The sequence below is a fragment of the Muscardinus avellanarius genome, assembly GCF_963383645.1.
Source record: "Muscardinus avellanarius genome assembly, chromosome: 6".
Classification (NCBI taxonomy): Eukaryota; Metazoa; Chordata; class Mammalia; order Rodentia; family Gliridae; genus Muscardinus; species Muscardinus avellanarius.
Window position 1 is genome coordinate 43392647 of NC_137791.1, and position 19479 is coordinate 43412125.

Genomic DNA, 19479 nt, shown 5'->3' on the forward strand with positions numbered 1-19479 from the left:
GTGATAGTGCACTAGGAATGAAATTAGAAAATAGAGGATATGTTATTTTTTAGGTAAAATATTTGATGTGAAATTTGCTCTTATTTTCATTTGAAATAATTCTTTTCAGGGTTATATATCAGTATAATGAAATATTCCATTTTAGTGAACAATATTTTTTCAAGTGGCCAAGTTAGACTTACTATGGGAAACAAACCGTTGTGAATTGAGCATACACATTCTCAGTCTAAACATTGCATTAATGTACTTCTCGTTACACGATTTCCTTTCTAACATCAACATTTTAAAAAGTGAAATACTCTAGAGACACTTGAGAAAATGGAATCCTAGACAGTGATAAAGCCCAAGACTTTTCTTTATTCTCAGATCTCCTATCACCACAACTTCTAAACTCCGCCTTTACTTAGCATTAACATTTACTTCCCAAACAATTTACCCAAGTGAGGAAGTGATTAAACATGTTTATGTGCTAAGGGGAAGGAAACAGTGGAGAAGGGGAGGCTCTGATATGAATGTAAGGGTAATTGACTGAAGAACATCCCCGGGGACAGAGGCAAGGATGGATTCCAGAGTCTACCAGATGAATTGGCCTTGTAGAGCAGGACCACTCTTCTTCCTCTGATATAGGAGAAGGATCCATGTGGGTTTGGGTTGATGAGAGATGGGATGTCGAGGGAATTCACACCTGATAGTCTGTTTCCTCTGCAAAATCTAAAAGGGAGAGTTTTAAATAGATGAGTAAGGAGAATATCTAATCACAGACATGCAGATAATAAGCTCATTAAAAAATTGAGATGGTTGGTCAAGTGATTAAAATAGGAATATATAAAAGTGGTCTTGCATGGTAAGCTTTCAATAACTGAAAGCTGATTATAGGAAGAAACCCTTCGTCTTTTTTTGAGGATTACAAAACAACTACAGGGAACAGATTCTCCAAATGTTCCTGAACATTATGTATTTTTAATAAAAGAAGAAAGATGCATGACCAATTCCTCCTCTAATGACCACCCTAATGTTTTATTTAGTGTAACCTAGTATGAATGTAAGATGCTGATTAACTGAAATGTCACACATTAAAAATAGACAGTATTCAAGTATGATGGACAAAAAAGATTTCCTATGAAAATGACTTCACTAAAACATACAAAAATTAAATATGTCTTTGAAAGAACTGGAAGAAAGTACTTAATACTTCTAATTTAAAGTAGACACAAAGAGTTAGAAATGCTGCTCTTTGCATTATTCGTAAAGCCTGAGATTCCCAACACTGACTTTGTGGCTGAAAAGCTGCTAAATCTCAAAACTGTCACATTTACATTTTCTGTGTAAATATTCTCATTCATCTCACTAAATATTGTATTCCCTAACCTCCCTCCCAGCTCCCCCCCCACACCGTCATCATACAACCAGATCAGGCGGCACCTTCTGTTCCCCGTCCAGGCACACACTAGGTGCAGCTGACCTTGGCCTCCCCTGATCTGTAAACAACTGTTTGTGCTGATCAATTGACCATATTTCCTAAAAGGAAGAATGAAACAAACCATGTTTCTTTGTAAGGTGATTCAAGTGCTCCCTTTGCAAATCTACTTGCTTAAGTTTAGCAGGGATAGAAGTCATATAATATACATTTGCTGGGGAGTCCCATTGCATTTAAAGTTCTGCTAACAGCAGTACTTTTCCTTGAGCATCAGCATATTTCAGTACAACAAAGAAAACTGTATAGAACAGGACAGTTTTAATTGTCATCTAAGTTTAAGTGGCTGAAGTGTTACGCTAATTGAATTGTTTTTTTGTTTTGTTTTGTTTTGTTTTGTTTTTTAGGGTCCTCTGGGGCCTCCAGGACAAAAGGTAGGGTATACCACAAGGCTGTGAAAGTAGTTATCTTCCCGTCACTTAATGATGAGCAGGAGAGGTCGGTGGAATTAGCTACTGAAAGCCGTGCTGAAGCCCTTATTCTGGTTCATACATTCTACTTTCTAAAAATACAGTCTTAAAATGTAGCATTAGATTTCTAATGGACTCCATTATAGAAATGTCATTAAATGCAGTGCTGACTCTTTAGCTCTGTATTGAACTTGTAGGTTATAGAGTTTTTGATTCAAATACTAGTAAAGCACTGTGACAAGAGTTAAAATGTGAAGGATCATATGACATCACAAATTGAATGCATGCATGGCCTTGCTCAAGTATTGAAATGTCAAATGGCCACAGAACTGATCAGAACAATGGGTGTGTTTGTTTTGGGGTTCATTGTATTTCAGTGGTCCACTAAGTATCTTCCTTTGCCAAGGTAACCTGAAAAGTCACTTCCTGATTGCCATTTCAGTGTGATCCACAGTCCTTCAAGTTAACCATTATATTCTCTGGGGAAAGTCAAGTATTCCTAAAATTATTCCCAATACCACAGGGGTATATATGTCAGTAGCAGAAAGATGGCCCTTTGCAAACAAAATATTACTAAGTCCCCATTCCCCACTAACCTCCCACTCTGCAGGGGGAGGAAGCGGATATTTAACGTGCAGAAAACTAAAGAAAACAATTTTGTATTACAACAGGTGGAAAAGTGATTATTCTTTATCTTTGGAATCCATCAAAGATAGAGACTTTTTATCCCCCAAGCACTGGGCATGTGGCATCTGTTGAAACATAATCCTACAAACCAAGTAAAAGCCAGTGAGCTGTGAGACAACTTGTGTGTAGGAACACTTTGTCCCTTGAAATAATGTCTCTATTAAGCATGGTGTGAAATTGTAAAGCTACCCTAATCCACATTTGACCAGGATAAAATTACTTCTTCAGGCTTCAGGAAGTCTTTTAATGATCCATTCCATATAATCACTAAACACACTAAGAAACTTGCCATCTCAATTTGTTTCACATATAATTGCTGTGTTATTTTTTTAGTAGACTATTCTTAGAACAGTTTCAGATTTATTATTTCTACTTTTTAAAAAATACTTTTATTTGTGCATTATAGTCTCACATCATAATGTAGTTCATACTGATAGTGACATCCATAAATACATCATTTCTACTTTAAAAATCCTTTTCTGATTATTATTAAAGAAATTTAATATACATCTATTAGGAAAAATATGTTTTCTAGTTTTAGACAAAGAATAAGCACATTGTATTTAAAAATGGTTTCTCCAGAGCCTGAAGTAAGGGTGTAAGGGAGGAAAATGACATCACTATTTACTAATGTTTCTGTATCCACTTAAATGTCATAGATTTTCTGAGGTAATAATTAGCTTTCATACTCTCAGTTTATCCCATCTATGCCCAGCCATTTGTACACTCTGTACACTCTGGTATATATGTGTGCCCATGTGTACATGCACATACAACTTAAAATTTTTTGTACAAAAGTTGTGTTGTTCTTGGTCGGGGTATAACATTTGTGACATCTTTTTGGGAGTACTCTGAAAGAGATATTGGGATTCTTGGGGCTTAAACATATTCCCTGAAAGTCTAAGGGTAAAATGTTCCAAATTGAACAAAGCTGAATTTACAGGATGGGTCCTTTATTTAGTTGTGGAAAAAGCGGTTGTTATTTTAATATCTTTATGTTATTTAAACTTGTGAAATTCAAGAGTTACAAATAGCTGGGCATGGTGGTGCATCTTGCAATCCCAGTACGTGAGAAGCTGAGATAGGAGGTTGTAGGTTCAAAGCCAGCCTCAGCAACTTAGCAAGATGCTGTGTCAAGATAAAATATAAAAAGGGTTATGAGTGTAGCTCAGAGGTAGAATGCCTCTGGGTTCAATCTCTAGTTCCAAAAAATAAAAATAACAAATAAAAAGCCCTAATTAATACAGAAATTGTGTTTTAGCAAGGTAAAGTTTTGGCTAATATAAATTTAGAATTGAAATACTGCATGGTTATGATTTCAAATTAATTTAATCATGTACCTTCTTTAGGGTTCTGTTGGAGCACCTGGAATTCCAGGAATGAATGGACAAAAGGTGAGTTCTGTTGAACAAAGGATACCTTTTCTAATTTGGAAAGTATTAAAGTTAGTCACAAAATTATTCTTTCTTTCTTTCTTTTTTTTTTGGTGGTACTGGGGTTCCTGGAAACCCTTCTACATCCGGGCTACACTCCCAGCCCTATTTTATATTTTTATTTGGAAACAGGGTCTCTTAAGCCAGCAAGGCTGGGTTCGAACCTGCACGATCCTCCCGTCTCCACTTCCCAAGCGCGGGGATTACAAGCATGCGCCACCATGCCCAGCTAGTCACAAAATTATTCTAACGAATGATATTAGAAATAAGTTTGTATGCTCATGAAAATACTAGATGTGTTTTTGAAATAAAGGAGGATTATGGAGCAAATCATCAAATAAATTTAATTTTAAAATGCATTAGTCAGAAGCTAAATACTTTCGAATTATTTTCGGTGTGTTACATATTACCAAGTTATATATGTGATGCAGTTATACCTTTATCATAAGTATAAATGGGGTAGGGAAGTGCTCTGTTTAACATTCATTATGATGAATAGTACACTCCAGTTTATTCTGGTCCTATTAAACTAAATATGTGTTATTTCTTTGGTCAATGAAAGTGATTCTTACAGAGGAACATATTAAAACCTCCTGAATCCAGAAACAAGCTCTCTTCACTGTTAAACAAAATTAAGATTTAGTTTTTCTTTATGGCTGAGTAAAATTCCATTATGTACATGTCCCATAGTTTTGTAATCCATTCATCTATTGATGGGCATCTTGACTGGTTCCATAGTTTGGCCATTGTGAATTGTGTAGCTATGAACATAGATATGCATGCATTAGTTTGGTAGTTTGGTTTTCATGACTTAGATATACTTGCCATATTAGTACTAGGCTTTTGTTATGGTGTTAATAAGGACAAGGGAAATAAAGTAAAAAAAAGAAAAAAAATTCCACATACACATATCTTTGTGTATGTGTATATTTACTCCTGCAACATACTAATCAACTGGATAATACATCAAGCATTATCTCACAGATAAGTCTGATATTCTGTGCTCCCCAAAAGCCCTGACCAACTATCCAATCTGGAACCTCTACAGAGACCAGGAAAGCCATTGTGGGTGCTAACAAAACCCATGGCCGGACGAGTCTACCAGGCGCCAGGAGGCTGAGCTAGGGACTTTCCTGTCTCCCTCAGAGATCTAGGCCTGGCCCTTAACAATTCCATGACTCATCTGCCTAAGTTCCCAGAATATTTTAAATCCATGTGCCCTGAAACCATTCTTGAAATCATAAGGAGGCTAACCCTTACAGAGAGAACAGATCTCCTCACAATCTTTCCCATCTCATCTATCCTTTCTTCTCTAATCATAAATTTAAACCATTACAATTTTAAAACTACAAAGTCTCTTAAACGTTGAGTCTGCTACTTCGAGGCTGTGCAAATTTGGGCAGAATCTTTAAAATCACTGGCCTCAGTTTCCTCCTCTATTAGAGGGAGACAGTAGCCATTCCTGCCTATGAAGGTCAATGTGAGGATTAAATGAGTCAGTAGATATGTGGCCTTTACAATTATGTTGGATACTATTAAACTTTTCTTCATTTCATTTTAGTGTGATTCTGGAAATTTGATTCATCAGTGTTTCAAAAGAGACTCTATCTCCAGAAGTACTCAATTTCCAAGGGAAATTAATATTCTCAACCAAAGATCACGGCACCTTTTGCCCATAAAACAAATATTGTGCATTCCTCTATAGCTAACCACCCTTGCCATGGCTCCTCTCCCACTTAGTAAAACATTTGTCTCTTTGCTTCACCAATCCCGGGGAAGACAGAAGATCAACTCTCTGTGTAGGACACTGGATTGTGAAGGGAAGCACAAGCAATATTTGAAGGCTTGTCCATTTTAAGATAAATTCAAAAATAACATAACTCGGATGTTTTTAACATCGGTGAAACCCAAAACGTGTATGCCTACGGTTAATGTTTTGCCTTTTCTTTGTTCCTTGTCTTCTCTCAACTTTGAGACAGTCATGAAAATTTATAGAAACCTTTAACCTGAAACAAAACAACTTCAAAACTGTCACATATACTCTTTTGAAGACTGCATAGTCTTTATTTTTGCAAGGAAACATGCAATTTCCTCAGCAAGAGAAAGGAATGTGACATTTTCTTGTCCTAGTCACCAAGTTGAAATCGTATTTCAAGGAACTAGACAGTTAATATTTGCAGTTTTATGTTTTGTTATACATCTGTGTGGCATTTTCAGTGTGTTTTCTCTAAAGCCAAGGGAAACTAGATGATTTCACACTTTTATGAAGATATCAGCTAAATGTAGTTTTTTCCCCCTATTTCATAGACCTAGACTTAAAACTTTGTGTTATAAAACTTCTGTGAATCTAAGTCATTACTCACCACTGCAGTCATTGCTGCATTATCTCTAGGAAAATAAAGTGCAAAGCATGAGTCTTCTTCTCTGAGATAGCTAGTTCTTTAGACAATAAAAACAAGGTTAGCAGTAGCATAATAATTCTGTAGTTAGAGCACATGAAATGTATTTTTCTAAGAAGGAGCTTATAATGACATATTTTTTTAAACACCTCAGTGTCCTTTCACTGTATTGAGAAAACATTTTCTTCCCCATTACAATTTCACTTTTTCTAAAGAAGTACTTTTGATGCCTTGAAAATCATTTTCAGACAATAGTAAAGAGAGGATATAATTTCTAAGCCATCAGAAATAAGGCAAATAACACCAAAGATTTTTAAGATTAAAAGCAAATTATTTTGCCTAGGCAAGCTAGATTTTTTTTTTCTAAAGCCCTGGATCATAGGGATTTTTTCCAAAGCAAAAAAATAAATATGAGATAATCAGGTTGTATGCATTTTTCAAATGCTTTTTAAAGCTTCAAAATATATATAAATTAAAAATTGATATTAGTGTGTCACCTATGAATCTGTTTCAAATATCTATGTGATTTCTAAGTAATATTAAATTTTAATTCATTTACATTTATGGTAGTTGGAATTCCTTTTCATCTTTTACACGAGTCATACATTTCTTCATTAATCTTCACAGTATATTTCTAATGGCATTTTTATTGCCATATGTAGAGAGCCCACAAGTCAAACCTCTCAAAGTTGGAAAGGTCAAGGCATTGATTCAAGTCTGCGCACTGAGCAATACAGTGAAAATAACTCAATGGTTTTTGATTCCTGATTCATTCCCTGCAACCACTAAACAGTATGTTTTCTTCCTTGCTACCTTGACGCTATCATTGAAAAAGTCTAAGTTAAATTCCTGGAGGATTTCCATATGCCGTGGGTCTGTTCATTTGGGGGTCCGCCTACATTTTCCTGTAGCAGAATTCACAGGGTGACCTATTACCCCCAGAGTGGCTGATTTCTAATTCCAGATTAGTTAGTGGTTCGGGGAAAGTGTTTGATAATAATTCAGTTTTCTGTGGGCAAAAGGTGGGAACTAAAATTTACATATATATATATATATATATATATATATATATATATATATAATTTCCAGTCTTCTAAAATTGGCAATTATGTAGATTAGAATTCTAAGAATATAAGGCTGTTCTTCTACTAACTATTATAGTAGGGCACATCCTTTTTTTTTTTTTTTCTTAAAGAACACCATCATTTTCCTTTTAGGCTATTTCATAAAGTAAAATCACTTCATCCCAAGTATGATTCATACATTCTCAGGTCTTTCTTTCTTTCCATTTATTGACTTATTTTGTGGTACTGGGAATCGAGCGCTCTACCTCTCATCTATACCCCCTTCTTATTTTTTATTTTGAAACAAGACCTAAGCCGGGCGTGGTGGCGCACGCTTGTAATCCCGGTATTCGGGAGGCTGAGACCCGGAGGATCGCGGTTCGCAGACAGCCTCAGCTACTTAGTGAGACCCTCTGCAACTCAGTGAGACCCGGTTTCAAAAAATAAATAATAATAAAAATTAGGGCAGGGGCTGTAGCTCGGAGGTCAAATGCCCCTGGGTTCCATCCCCAGACCCGCAAAAAAAAAAAAAAAAAAAAAAAAAAACAAGACCTCACTAAATTGCTGAGGCTGGACTTGAACCTGTGTTCCTCTTGTCTCAGCCTCCCAAGTACTAGGACAATAGGTGTGCAATATCACATCCAGTGCTAATTGCCATTTTAACTTAAAAGACTATTTTCTAGAAGGGTGCACAGAAATAGTGACTCATTAGATCTAGTTATTGCATTTGGGATATTTTTTTCAGAATTTTCTTTCATGCATTCTCTGATTCGTTTATTGATCTCTTCACTCACTCATTCCACAAATATTTATTCAGACCTTACAAAGTGCCAGGCACCAAAGCAGTGAGCTTAAAGCTGTTTGTGCAGTCATAGAATTTTCAGGCTAATGAGGGACAAGAACATTAAATGAACACTATGCAAGCAGTGTGTCAAGGCAGTGCTGTTAAGGACTGTGCCCATAGACATGGGGAAGCCTGAATAGGTGACCTTAAATGAGAATCCAAGTCTCACAGGGACTGCCAAGAAGAAGAGAAACTATTATTACGTTGCAGTACAAACAAATTAAATGATAAATATTCGTGTGTGTGTGGGGGGGGTACTGGGGTTCCTGGAAGCCCTTCTACCTCTGAGCTACACTCCCAGACCTATTTTATATTTTTGTTTGGAAACAGGGTCTCTTAAGCCAACACGGCTGGCTTCAAACCTGTGTGATCCTCCTGTCTCCGCCTCCCAAGCACGGGGATTACAAGCGTGCGTCACCATGCCTGGCACTAAATGATAAATATTCTTACTCTTAGACTTCTTTCTGAAATAGCTCAAACCATGATACCATTGATAAAATAGTCATGTGTTTCTATTTTACATTTTTAGGCATTTTTAATTCTTAAATATTTGTAGATTTACAGAAGACAGGTTGAGCCCCATCGAAGTACAAATTGTTTGCACAGGACCAGAAGTAGACATGTTGAGATTAGACTGGATACATTCTAAAACTACTTTGCTATTTTATCCTAAAAATAAGCAGAAAAGAAGTATGATAAAGTTAACTGGATGAGTTTTGGGTTGTTTGTTTTATACCATCTATTCAAATAGAAGAAACATAAAATGGGGAATGAGATGACCTCTGTTTTGATCTCACACCTGCTTCTTTGCAGCTGTTTGTCCTGGGGAAAGCTTCTTGCTGTCTCTGAATGTGGTTTTCTACTGAGAATGGCTGGCTTCGCTCCTTTTAATTAAAGCAGTTCACTGTTTTCTACATGTTTTGGTTTAAGAGAAAGCTGACATTGTAGCAAGTTTACGAGATAAACGTAGAAACTTGGGAAGTTTAGATTCCATGACAGTTTATGAACCATCAAAGCCCCGGCCTTCACCTGAAGCACTTGGGGCCGGGGGGTTGTGGGGAGCAGATGGGATGGGAAGAGAACCAAGTACATGGAAATGTCCATAAGAGCCTTGTCTCTGTACCCACACACAGAATTCTTGGAGTCTTTAGTTCATTTGTGACCTCTCTGCCCCTATCAGTGTCTGGAGGGACTTTGGTTTTTCTTGAAAGCCACTAAGGTTCTCATTCTTGGCACCTGTCCTTCATGGCCTCCTCCCCACCCAACCATTCCCACCAAGATAAGAGGTCGTTCTTGCTCTCTTCAGTCCTCAGATTACAGACTGAGCCGGTGTGCCTTAGAGGGGCGCTGCTGCTGGTTAACATCTCCCACCTGGCCCAGGTCCCTCTCTTGTCCCTAGGATGCCGCTTGGCTGGAGCTGAGACGAGGCACCATCTCCTGCCGTGACAATTATTTTCCAGCCTCCCAGCCAGGCAGCCCAGCAGTCTGTCTCTTACCCAGCCCTGACAGTGTCTCTCATCTTAATGGGACTTGGTGCATTCGCCTCACCTATATCCATTCTTTCTCCCGACATCTATGTCCTGGACAATAATTATGCATAATTATTATGTGTAATCAATATTAAAATTATAATTAATATGTATAAGTAATTATACATATAACAACTAATATGTATAATTATTGTATTCAGTGTCCAGGGACCATGAAAGAGTAGTGAGCGAAATCTCTGTTCAAGCAGCTCATAGTCCAGTGATGGGAGAAGAGAGGAGGGGTGGGAAATGCGGCTGTCGGGTGAAATATAGGGTGCCCCATTAATTTGAATATCAGATAAACAACCTAGAATTCTGAATATGACTATGTCCTTTCAGTATGTGGCATACACTTAACTAAAAAAAATTATGTGTTGCTTATCTGAAATTAAAATTTAACTGTGAATGTCCTGATTTTTATTTTTCACATCTAGCTGTAGAGGGAACAGAAAAAAAACAATTATGTCTCAAGTTGCAGTTAGTGCAATGAAGAAAATCCATTAAGTGGGACGATGGCAGGGGTGAGGGTGGGGTAGAGGTTCTGTAACAGGACAGTTGAGTGAAGCTAAGGGAAATGAGACAGCCATTCCACGGATGTCTGAGGGAAGAGACTAAGACGGCTGGGAGGCTGGAAAATAATTGTCACGGCAGGAGATGGTGCCTCATCTCAGCTCCAGCCAAGCGGCATCCTAGGGACAAGAGAGGGACCTGGGCCAGGTGGGAGATGTTAACCAGCAGCAGCGCCCCTATAAGGCACACCGGCTCAGTCTGATAGAGAGGACCCCAAGTTCGAGGCCCTGTGCGGCTCCTGCTTAGCCTGTGGTGCAGGGGAGGTCAGTGTGGCTGGAGTGGAGAGGGAGTAAAGGGGAGGTCAGAGAAGCAGGAGGGGCTTGGGGCCATTGCATGGATTGGGGTTCTTCTGAGATGGGACGGCCTTGCTAGAATCCAGGAGTGGAACCAGATGCCTGACTTGTTTTTAAGAAAACGCCGGGGGTAGGTGGTGACGAGGAGTGTGGTTAGGAGGTCCCTGGTAACAGCCTCACCTGGATGACTGTGCAGACTACCAAGGCTCACTGTGGCTAAACTATAACACACACAAGGTCTCATTGTCCCCGCCCCCCAACAGCTGCTCTGGCCTGAGCCACAGCTCTCCTCCACTTCTCTGGACCCCAAACAAATACTATCCTGAACTATCCTGCCTTGTCTGAATTCTGCAGTGGGTTTAACTCCATACACCATGGAGTCTCCATTCTGAAGTCATATTGTGTGTTGACTTGCTTTACCACTGAGGGCACGCCTCTGCTCTTAAAGGCTTTGGTTGATTGTGTATTGTAAAACTTAAAGAAGTTTATAATTTAAACTAGTACTTAATGGAAATATAACACAAACCTCAAATGCAAATTGTACATGTATATTTTCTGTTAGCCACTTGGAAAACAAGTAAAAAGAAGCAGGCAATACTGATCTTCATATATCGTATTTATCTCACAATACGTTCAGAATTATCATTTGAACATGATATGAATTAATGTTTCAAGATTAATAATATTCACACTGTTTATGAGATATTCTGCCTTCTTCAAAGCCATGTTTAATATCACATCTTAATTAGAACTAAACACATTTCAACTGCCTAGTAGCTGCATGTGGCCAGGGCTACCATATTGGGTAGCATAGATTTAAATTCTGCTCATTTTCAAGATCCAGCCCATATGATAATCTGTAGCATAGGTTGTGGGGTGAGCACCTAGGCTGGAAGAAAAATAGAGAAACTTCAGAAGCATACTCAATCATAATGTGGAATTGACAATATTTTTCTGCTCAGATTATGAATACATTGGTGCTACATGTTGTTAAATTGATCCTTATATCCAACAACAAGTAAACTATTGATTTATGGTTATTCAGTTTATTTTCTCATCGTCAAGATCCAATATGGACAAATTTGACTTCACCGCAGTTGTGTGGTTCAGTTTGTATTTTATCATTATTATCATTATTCCAATCTGTCCTACTTTGGAACCAGGTTATACAGATCTAAATGTGTTTGTTTTAACTATATTGGCCCCAAAGAATATTTGCTTCTTTCTGAGTATAGTGTGTGGCAGTCTGCAAAATGGAATGTGTTTTAGACTTCTAATGTGTATAGAAAACATATAGAGAAAAAAAACTGTTATCAAAGTTCAGCTGGCCATCCCACACAGTTACTAAAGGACAGCAGAGATGATTCACAGGGTTATTAGTGTAAATCAGGTCTCTCTTTGGTCATCATCTAATACTGGGTACATATATCCCTGGGAATTCATAGAAATGCACAGAAGATAAAGGGCAAAGGATTTATCCAAAGCATTAGTAACAGCGTTTGGAGCTAGGATTCTTTTGTATTTTGTTGTGGTAAAAGATTATATTTGTATAAATTCCAAGGTGAAGTATTTTGGTGACTTTGTACCTCCTGTCTTTCCCCAAGTTTATGTTCATGCCCATTAGTCACTAGAGGCAATGGAATGGAAGACAGAACTAAAATAAATGCAGTTTGTGCATATGTGTGTATAAAGAAAGAAGACAGGAGATGGAATGGCTGGGGAGAGAATGGAGGCAGGACACCATTTTCCTGAAGTCTCTGCTCAGTGCCTTATTGCATTCAAAGAATTTTCCTCTACTAGGCGTTACTTCCCTAATTGTTGCCCAGAGGCTCTGACATCTATAAAAACGCATCCCATTTCTTCCCGTGACTGCCTGCAGAAGGAGAAGAATGACCGTATGCTGGTCCTGCTGACCAGCAGAGCCACCGAGACCTGTCTATATGCTGAGCCACTGTCGGGAAGAAGTGCCCAGTGCACCCAGAGCTTTAGGCATCAGTGACACATTGCCCATTTTAGTCTTCATGTTGTTACACACACCCGCCACCACTATCACCAGCTCCAGGGGCAGGAGAGGCTAAGGCCGCACTGTGTTCTCTGCCATCTTTTCTACCCAGTTTCCAGACCATGTGCCTTTAAGTTATTTTCCTGTTGTTTGAATGAGTTCTTTCTGAAAAATGCTTTACTAAAAAAGAAACATCTATTTTAACAAGACAAATACAAAATTGCATTATGCTAAAAAATTTAAAGCTCAACTCATTTTAAATTCCCATTGACAGAATGGAAAACTTTTGTGATTGAGTGGTGGTGAGCAGTATTATTGCTGAATGACCTATTTCCCTTTAACATTCAATCTTTGTAAGAAAAACGCATTCCTTTCTATCTTTGAGTATTCTTTCAGGTTGCCCTTGAATAGCTATACTTGAAATAATTGTAAATGCCTTGAATGGTGTTTTATATTTGAGTTCTAAGAGTACTAGTTTTTAAAAATGAAAACAGCCAACCATCTTTCTTAAAAATCAGTCTGACTTTAATATGAAATGGTCAGCTTTAATATGAAAATGGTCATTTGGGAGTAATATACCAGGAGTAGCCTTAAGATCTGAAGTATAGTAGAGAAAGCTCCATCAATCTACCTGTGGTACCTGCTGTGTTTCTTTTCTTTTTTCCCCCCTTTTATTGATACACTGCAATCATACATCTTGCTGAAGTTCAGCTGATGGAGTCATACATGACCCAGTACTCGCTGAGCCCTCCCCTAGTTCCCACCATATTTCTTCCCCAGCCCTCCTTCCCATGCTCAGCACAGTAACTGGTTTTGATAAGTTTGTGTATGTAGGTATTCTTTTTCTACCAGTCAGAAATGAGCTCTTTGGGCACAGGCACCTGCCATGTCCTTCTCATCTTTGCATCCTACAAAACACTCAGCCCCTAGTAGAACATAGAATAAATGTGCAGTAGCTTTTAGATGAATAAATAAACTTATTACTGTCCCACAGCTTGAGCTGTGGTCCTCAGACTGTACAGCAGTTCATCTTGAACATTTCTTTTATACAATCTGGGAAACAACAGAATGCTCCATAACCCTCTGGTCTAACTTTGTATTTTTCTTAATATAATGTATTAAAGAAAAATACTATAAGTCATTTTTTTCTTCTTTTTATCCTCCCTTGGTTGATTCAGGTAATGGTTTTATTCACTGTCCAGCTGTAAAGTCTTGTGAAAGCCTATTTAAACTATATAAACACTTGAGAAAATATTTTACTTGTAAGGAAAAATGAGATGTAAAATTGAAAAACACCATGCTCTCATTTATGCTCAATAAATAGCCACAAAACTAATTTCAGTTATGATATTCAATGCTGATAAAGCTCCAAAAATTAACAGAGAGCAGATGTATGTAAAAGCAAATAAAACTCAGAACCATTTTAGAAAGCAATTTATAAACATGCAGTTAGTGCCATAGAAAGTGTCCAATAATTAAGAGCATGATTCAGGGTATTTATCAAAATTTAAAAATTTAACAGAAAAATATGAGTGTATGCAGAACCATGTTTATTTCGGTTTATCTTTACTAGCAGAAATTGAAAACAACCTGAGTACTAAACAGTGGGGACCGACTATCACAGTCAGGTGTGCCCACTTAAAGACCAGTCAGACTTTCGCAAGACAATAACGAGCATCACATGAAAACAAATGTGTAAAGATAAAACTTCAGCCAGGCGTGGTGGCGCACACTTGTAATCTTAGTACTTGGGAGGCTGAGACAGGAGAATCGTGGGTTCGCAGCCAGCCTCAGCTACTTAGTGAGGCCCTATGCAACTTAGTGAGACCCTGTTTCAAAATAAAAAATAAAAAATTGGGCTGGGGGTGTAGCTTGGAGGTAGAATGCCCCTGGGTTCAATCCCCAGCAACACACACACACACACACACACACACACAAATTTTATTTTTTATTTTTATGTGCATCATTGAAATGGCATAATTTTAAAAAGACTATAAGAAAACAGGACGGTTATTATAGAGTGATTAGATTATTGGTGTAATTTTTATTCATCTTATGTTTTAGCAATCTGTAAAATGTAAGAGAAAAAGCAAAAAAGTTTTAGTCCCTTGCTGTTCATACATTAAGGAGAAAGTTAAGCAACATTTCTCTTTGTTGCTTAAAATCTCAGCAGGAATTTGTCTGGTTCCAGGGGCTTAACCATTTTTTTTAAAAACAACTCTGGCTACCATGGTTATTCTTTGAACGTCTAAACAAAGTTTGTATTGTTCCCTGGCAGTATCTCTTACTTGCCTTAAAACGTGAGTTATGATATTAGTGCATCCTGTTGTGGATTCTGTGAAGAGAGCCGGCTCTGGTTCTTTCTCTGGTTGCAGAGTGAAGGACAGTCTTCTTTCAAGGTGTATTTTATTTCCAAGTTCTTTTTTTTTACATACAAATGGCATACCAAAATTTTCCTATAATGGCCATCATTATTCTAAGCCAACAATTTTGTCATTTTACCAGGGAAAGTTCACAAGTTGCAATTATATTGTGACTTTATACAGAAAGCTGAACTTCGTCCAGGTGGTTAAGACTTTAGCATTTATAATAATCCAATACAGTAGTAGTACTTTTTGCTCTTCTAGAAAGACATCACTGGAGGAAGGGAGCCACCATATGACTCATCTATACCACTCCTCTGTATCTTTCCAAAAGAATTAGATACTCAAGTGATGCATATATATTCATGTCTGTAGCAGCAAGGCTCACAATAGCCAAATTATGGAACCAACCTAAAGGTCCATCGACAGATGAATGAAAATAGTAAACATGGTATTTTACTCTTCCATAAAGAACAAAATTATGTCATTTGTAGGAAAATAGATGAAATCAGAGAATCTTTTGCTAAATGAGATCAGCCAGTCTCAGAAAGTCAAGAGTTATATGTTTTCTTTCATATGTAGAAGCCAGAGATAAAATAGGAAACAGAGAGGAGTTCAGATCAATGAAGAGAGAGACCAGGAGAGCTGAGGGGGCTTGGGAGTGGGGGAGGGAAGGAAAAACAAGTCTTTGTGAGGGGAATACTTTGAATAATGCTATGTCCATACATGAAGGCATCACCAATCTCAATAACGTACATGGAGGGTGTAGTGGGGAGTAGGGGTGGGATGAGATGCAGAGGGAATCACATGGAGTAATATGTGTATATATGTTTGTATCACTTTGAATCTCACTCTGATGTACAATTACAATATACCAATAAAAGTTTTTGAAAAGCGAAGATATCACAAACTTCACATAAAATATCATTATGTAGGCTATACTTAATTCAGACTTTTGTATAAAGAAATTTACAAATGGGAATGTATAGACCAGATGACTCCTCCTGTGCTCTCTTTCAGCTTTTAGATACATTCATTCCTTCTCTTTGAGTGTAGCGTTAAGAGTGCAATTTCTTAAACCAGGTCGCGAGAATTCAAGTCTTGACTATATTTGTGTAAATCTGAACAATCTTTATTCTTTTGTTTCTTTACTGGTAAAACAGATTAACAGTAGTACTTACCACATAGAAGCTTGTGAGAATTGAGCTAACAAGTGTAAAGGTCTTTGCACTTAAGATACATAGCTGTATTACTCATGTATTTCCTTATGAGGCTGAGAACACAAGTATAAAAATGACCTAGTTTTTGTCCTCCAGGTGACTTAGAAAATGTTCTTAAAAATCAGTTAAGTTTGTGGTGAACCTAAAACTTCTTTAAAAAACAAAATAAAGTCTATTTTTTTTTTTAATTCACTGAGAAGCCAGGCATGGTGGTTCATGCTTGTAATCCCCGAGCTTGGGAAGCTGAGACAGGAGGATCGCGCAGGTTCGAGCCAGCCTCAGCTGGCTTAAGAGACCCTGTTTCCAAATAAAATATAAAATAGGTCTGGGAATATAGCCCGGCGGTAGAAGGCCCCTGGGTTCCATTCCCAGTAACACATACACACACACAAAAAAAATCCACTAAGAAGCAACTTTACTACCCTCAGTGGAAAGAAGAAAGTATCCAGTAGTTGGAGCACAGAGGAAAGAGCTTTGGGGATCTTTTTATAAATGAAAATGAAATTCTGGTGGATGTAAGTTTAATCCATGTGAAAATATCAAGGAACAGGGTAGCTTTCTTTTGCTTCTGAACACTTCATGGGACTTTTTGTCCTCTTTGAAAAACAATTGTTGATTCAGAGTCAGAAAGACTTGTATACAGCATCATCTTTCTGAAATGGAGAATTTTTCTAGGCTAATGGCCATCACTTTCTTTCCCCAAAGCCTATCATTCAATATGACAATTAGAGCCATAAATCTGAATGTTTTATTCTAATTATTTTTACAACAAAATTAAAAACAGAATACAAAGTCATTTTTACTTTTTATTTTTGTATCAAATGCATCTAAATAAATAAAGTAGGGGTTCAAAGATACATGTGTTTAAAATTTAGATTTGTAAATGTTCATTTGATTTAGGTCTAATATGAAAACATAATGATTTAATATTAAGTTCTCTGAGCTAATTAACCACTTAAAAGTTTGCCAACAAGAGGATCTTACATTTTCTAGTATGTTTTTCTCATTCAACATATACTTATTTGATGCCTACAATGTACCAAGAATCATGCTAGATATTAATTCCATTGATAAGTCACTTTATCTTTCTTAATGATGAAAAGATTGAACAAATTAATTTTGTTGTACACCCTGCTCTCTAGCATATAGAATTTTGGACCATACAAAATTAACCTCTATTTACACTGATAGTCACTTATTTCCTGTCTACTACCAGAGCATTATTGGATGGTTCTCTTCTCTAACTGGTTACATAATGTGCTGCTCTTGTCTATTTTGCCTATTAGTATCTATTTCTTACTTCAAGGGTGAACCTGGATTGCCTGGAGCTGTAGGACAGAATGGAATACCGGGGCCAAAGGTTAGTTCAAAGAAACACAAGCAGAGTTACTTGTCATGTGAATTTCCATGCGATTGTACACTGTCTCACTTCTGTGTGTCCCACTGGTTGCACTTGGATGGGATATTTTATCAGTGGTATCATATGCTATAGTACAGAACTTTGTAATTAATGAATAAATTACATTTGTGATTTTCATTAGCATTAAAATGCAGGAAAACAAATAGCATATGATTGTCTAAAATCTTTATTTTGAGATAACTAAATAACATTAAAAGCCCCTGCTTCAAATATGACTATTGTCATTTTACCAGCTAATGAGCATATTAAAAACATAAGTCATGTGCAGTCTGCCTAAAATGTACTATTTATAAACCTTTGAAGATGGTGTCAGCAGTGCCACTGTGACTTTTCCTCAAAGTTTGGCCACCACCAGCCTCCACGCAACATAACCAGTTAATCAGATGAAGAAAAGAATAAAGATGAGGCATGTTTAAAATTTAAAAATGAATGTAGTCTGAATTACTAAATAGGAAAGAAATGTCACGAGGTGGGTTTTTTTTTGGGGGGTGCACATTTTCTTTGTTTCTTAAAGAACAAATGAGTCTGTTAAATATAAAAAGATTGGTGACAGTTTAGTTTAAACCAAACAGGCAGACAAATCCCGAATCCTTTGATGAGTGAACATCCCTTGAAGTACAAAACTAATGTCTAATCCCATCAGCTGTGCTGGTGCGTATCCATCCCACAGATGCCTGTCAGCTGATTTCACAAATCGCATTGCTATTGACAGGCGCCTAGGACAGACAGACCTAAAATTTATAGACCTGCCCTTTGTCCTTCTGGGGCTATAGCCATTTTCCTGTCTTCTTCCCTCTCTTGCTTCATGCTTAAAAGCCAAATGATGGGAGGTAATGCTTACTGCATATTCACAGCGCTGTTCTTGTGTTGCCTAGCGACCCGACCGTCAGGGCAGATGCTGAGCAGTAAAGGTGGTAAGAAATTTAAAAAGCCAAAGGGTCAGGTTGAGTTCTGAAGAATTAAAAGGGTCTTGCCTTCAAACCAATTTCTAAAGCAGGCTATAACGTAAAGCATGTGCATGCGCACGTGCGCGCGCACACACACACACACACACACACACACACACTCAGCGCCTTTTATCATTTTTTATAAAGCAGTTCATCTCATGGCAACACTTACTCAAGCTTTTCATCTGGAAATAATATCATGATGTGTGTGATGTACTTTAGACCTTTCCAGCTTCATCTTCTGTCCTTTCCTGGGTGAAATGAAAATGAAATTCTTTTTAGAGCACAGTTTGGATTTCAGTCCTCATGCTTTCCTGGTCATCTTTCAAATAGGTATATCTCTCCTCAACTCACTGGTAATGAACAGTGAGGGGGTTTGTGACACTATGAAGAGATGTGGGTTTAGGACCTCAGATTTATGGTCATGTTAGGGTAAGACAGATGGGGAACCGTGCTGGGCCGCCAAAGCCTTGAAGTCATCCATGAGCCACGGATGCTTTAAACAAAAGGTTTGTGGAAGGACTTGCTGGCCCACCCTTCTGATTCTGAGTTTGGACAGAATAAAAGGAGTACACTGAAAAGTTTCTTCAAATACTGAATTGCCACCATGTTCTTAGTGCCCAGCCAGTTCCTGGATGATCATTTTAAAATACTGAACATACTTTATTCCTGAAAAAGCCAAGAATCTGGAATACATTTGGTGTTGACATCTACATTCAGTTCTTCAAGAAACTCACCTTACCATTTGTTTTCACATAGAAATGATATACAGTAAAAATACAAGGTACTATACATAATTCATCTGCTGTGTTCATATATGATTC

General features: G+C 37.6%; 1 protein-coding gene across 1 annotated transcript in view; it reads left to right on the forward strand.

Moving 5' to 3' along the window:
* COL25A1 (collagen type XXV alpha 1 chain) overlaps window positions 1–19479 on the forward strand; it is a gene marked incomplete at both ends in the record, with an annotated part of 482772 nt that overhangs the window by 373141 nt on the left and 90152 nt on the right. Inside the window, 3 exons of the mRNA XM_080697535.1 lie at window positions 1822–1848; window positions 3921–3965; window positions 17595–17648. Of these exons, the coding sequence (XP_080553661.1) occupies window positions 1822–1848; window positions 3921–3965; window positions 17595–17648 (126 nt within the window). The remainder of the gene's footprint in view (window positions 1–1821; window positions 1849–3920; window positions 3966–17594; window positions 17649–19479) is intronic.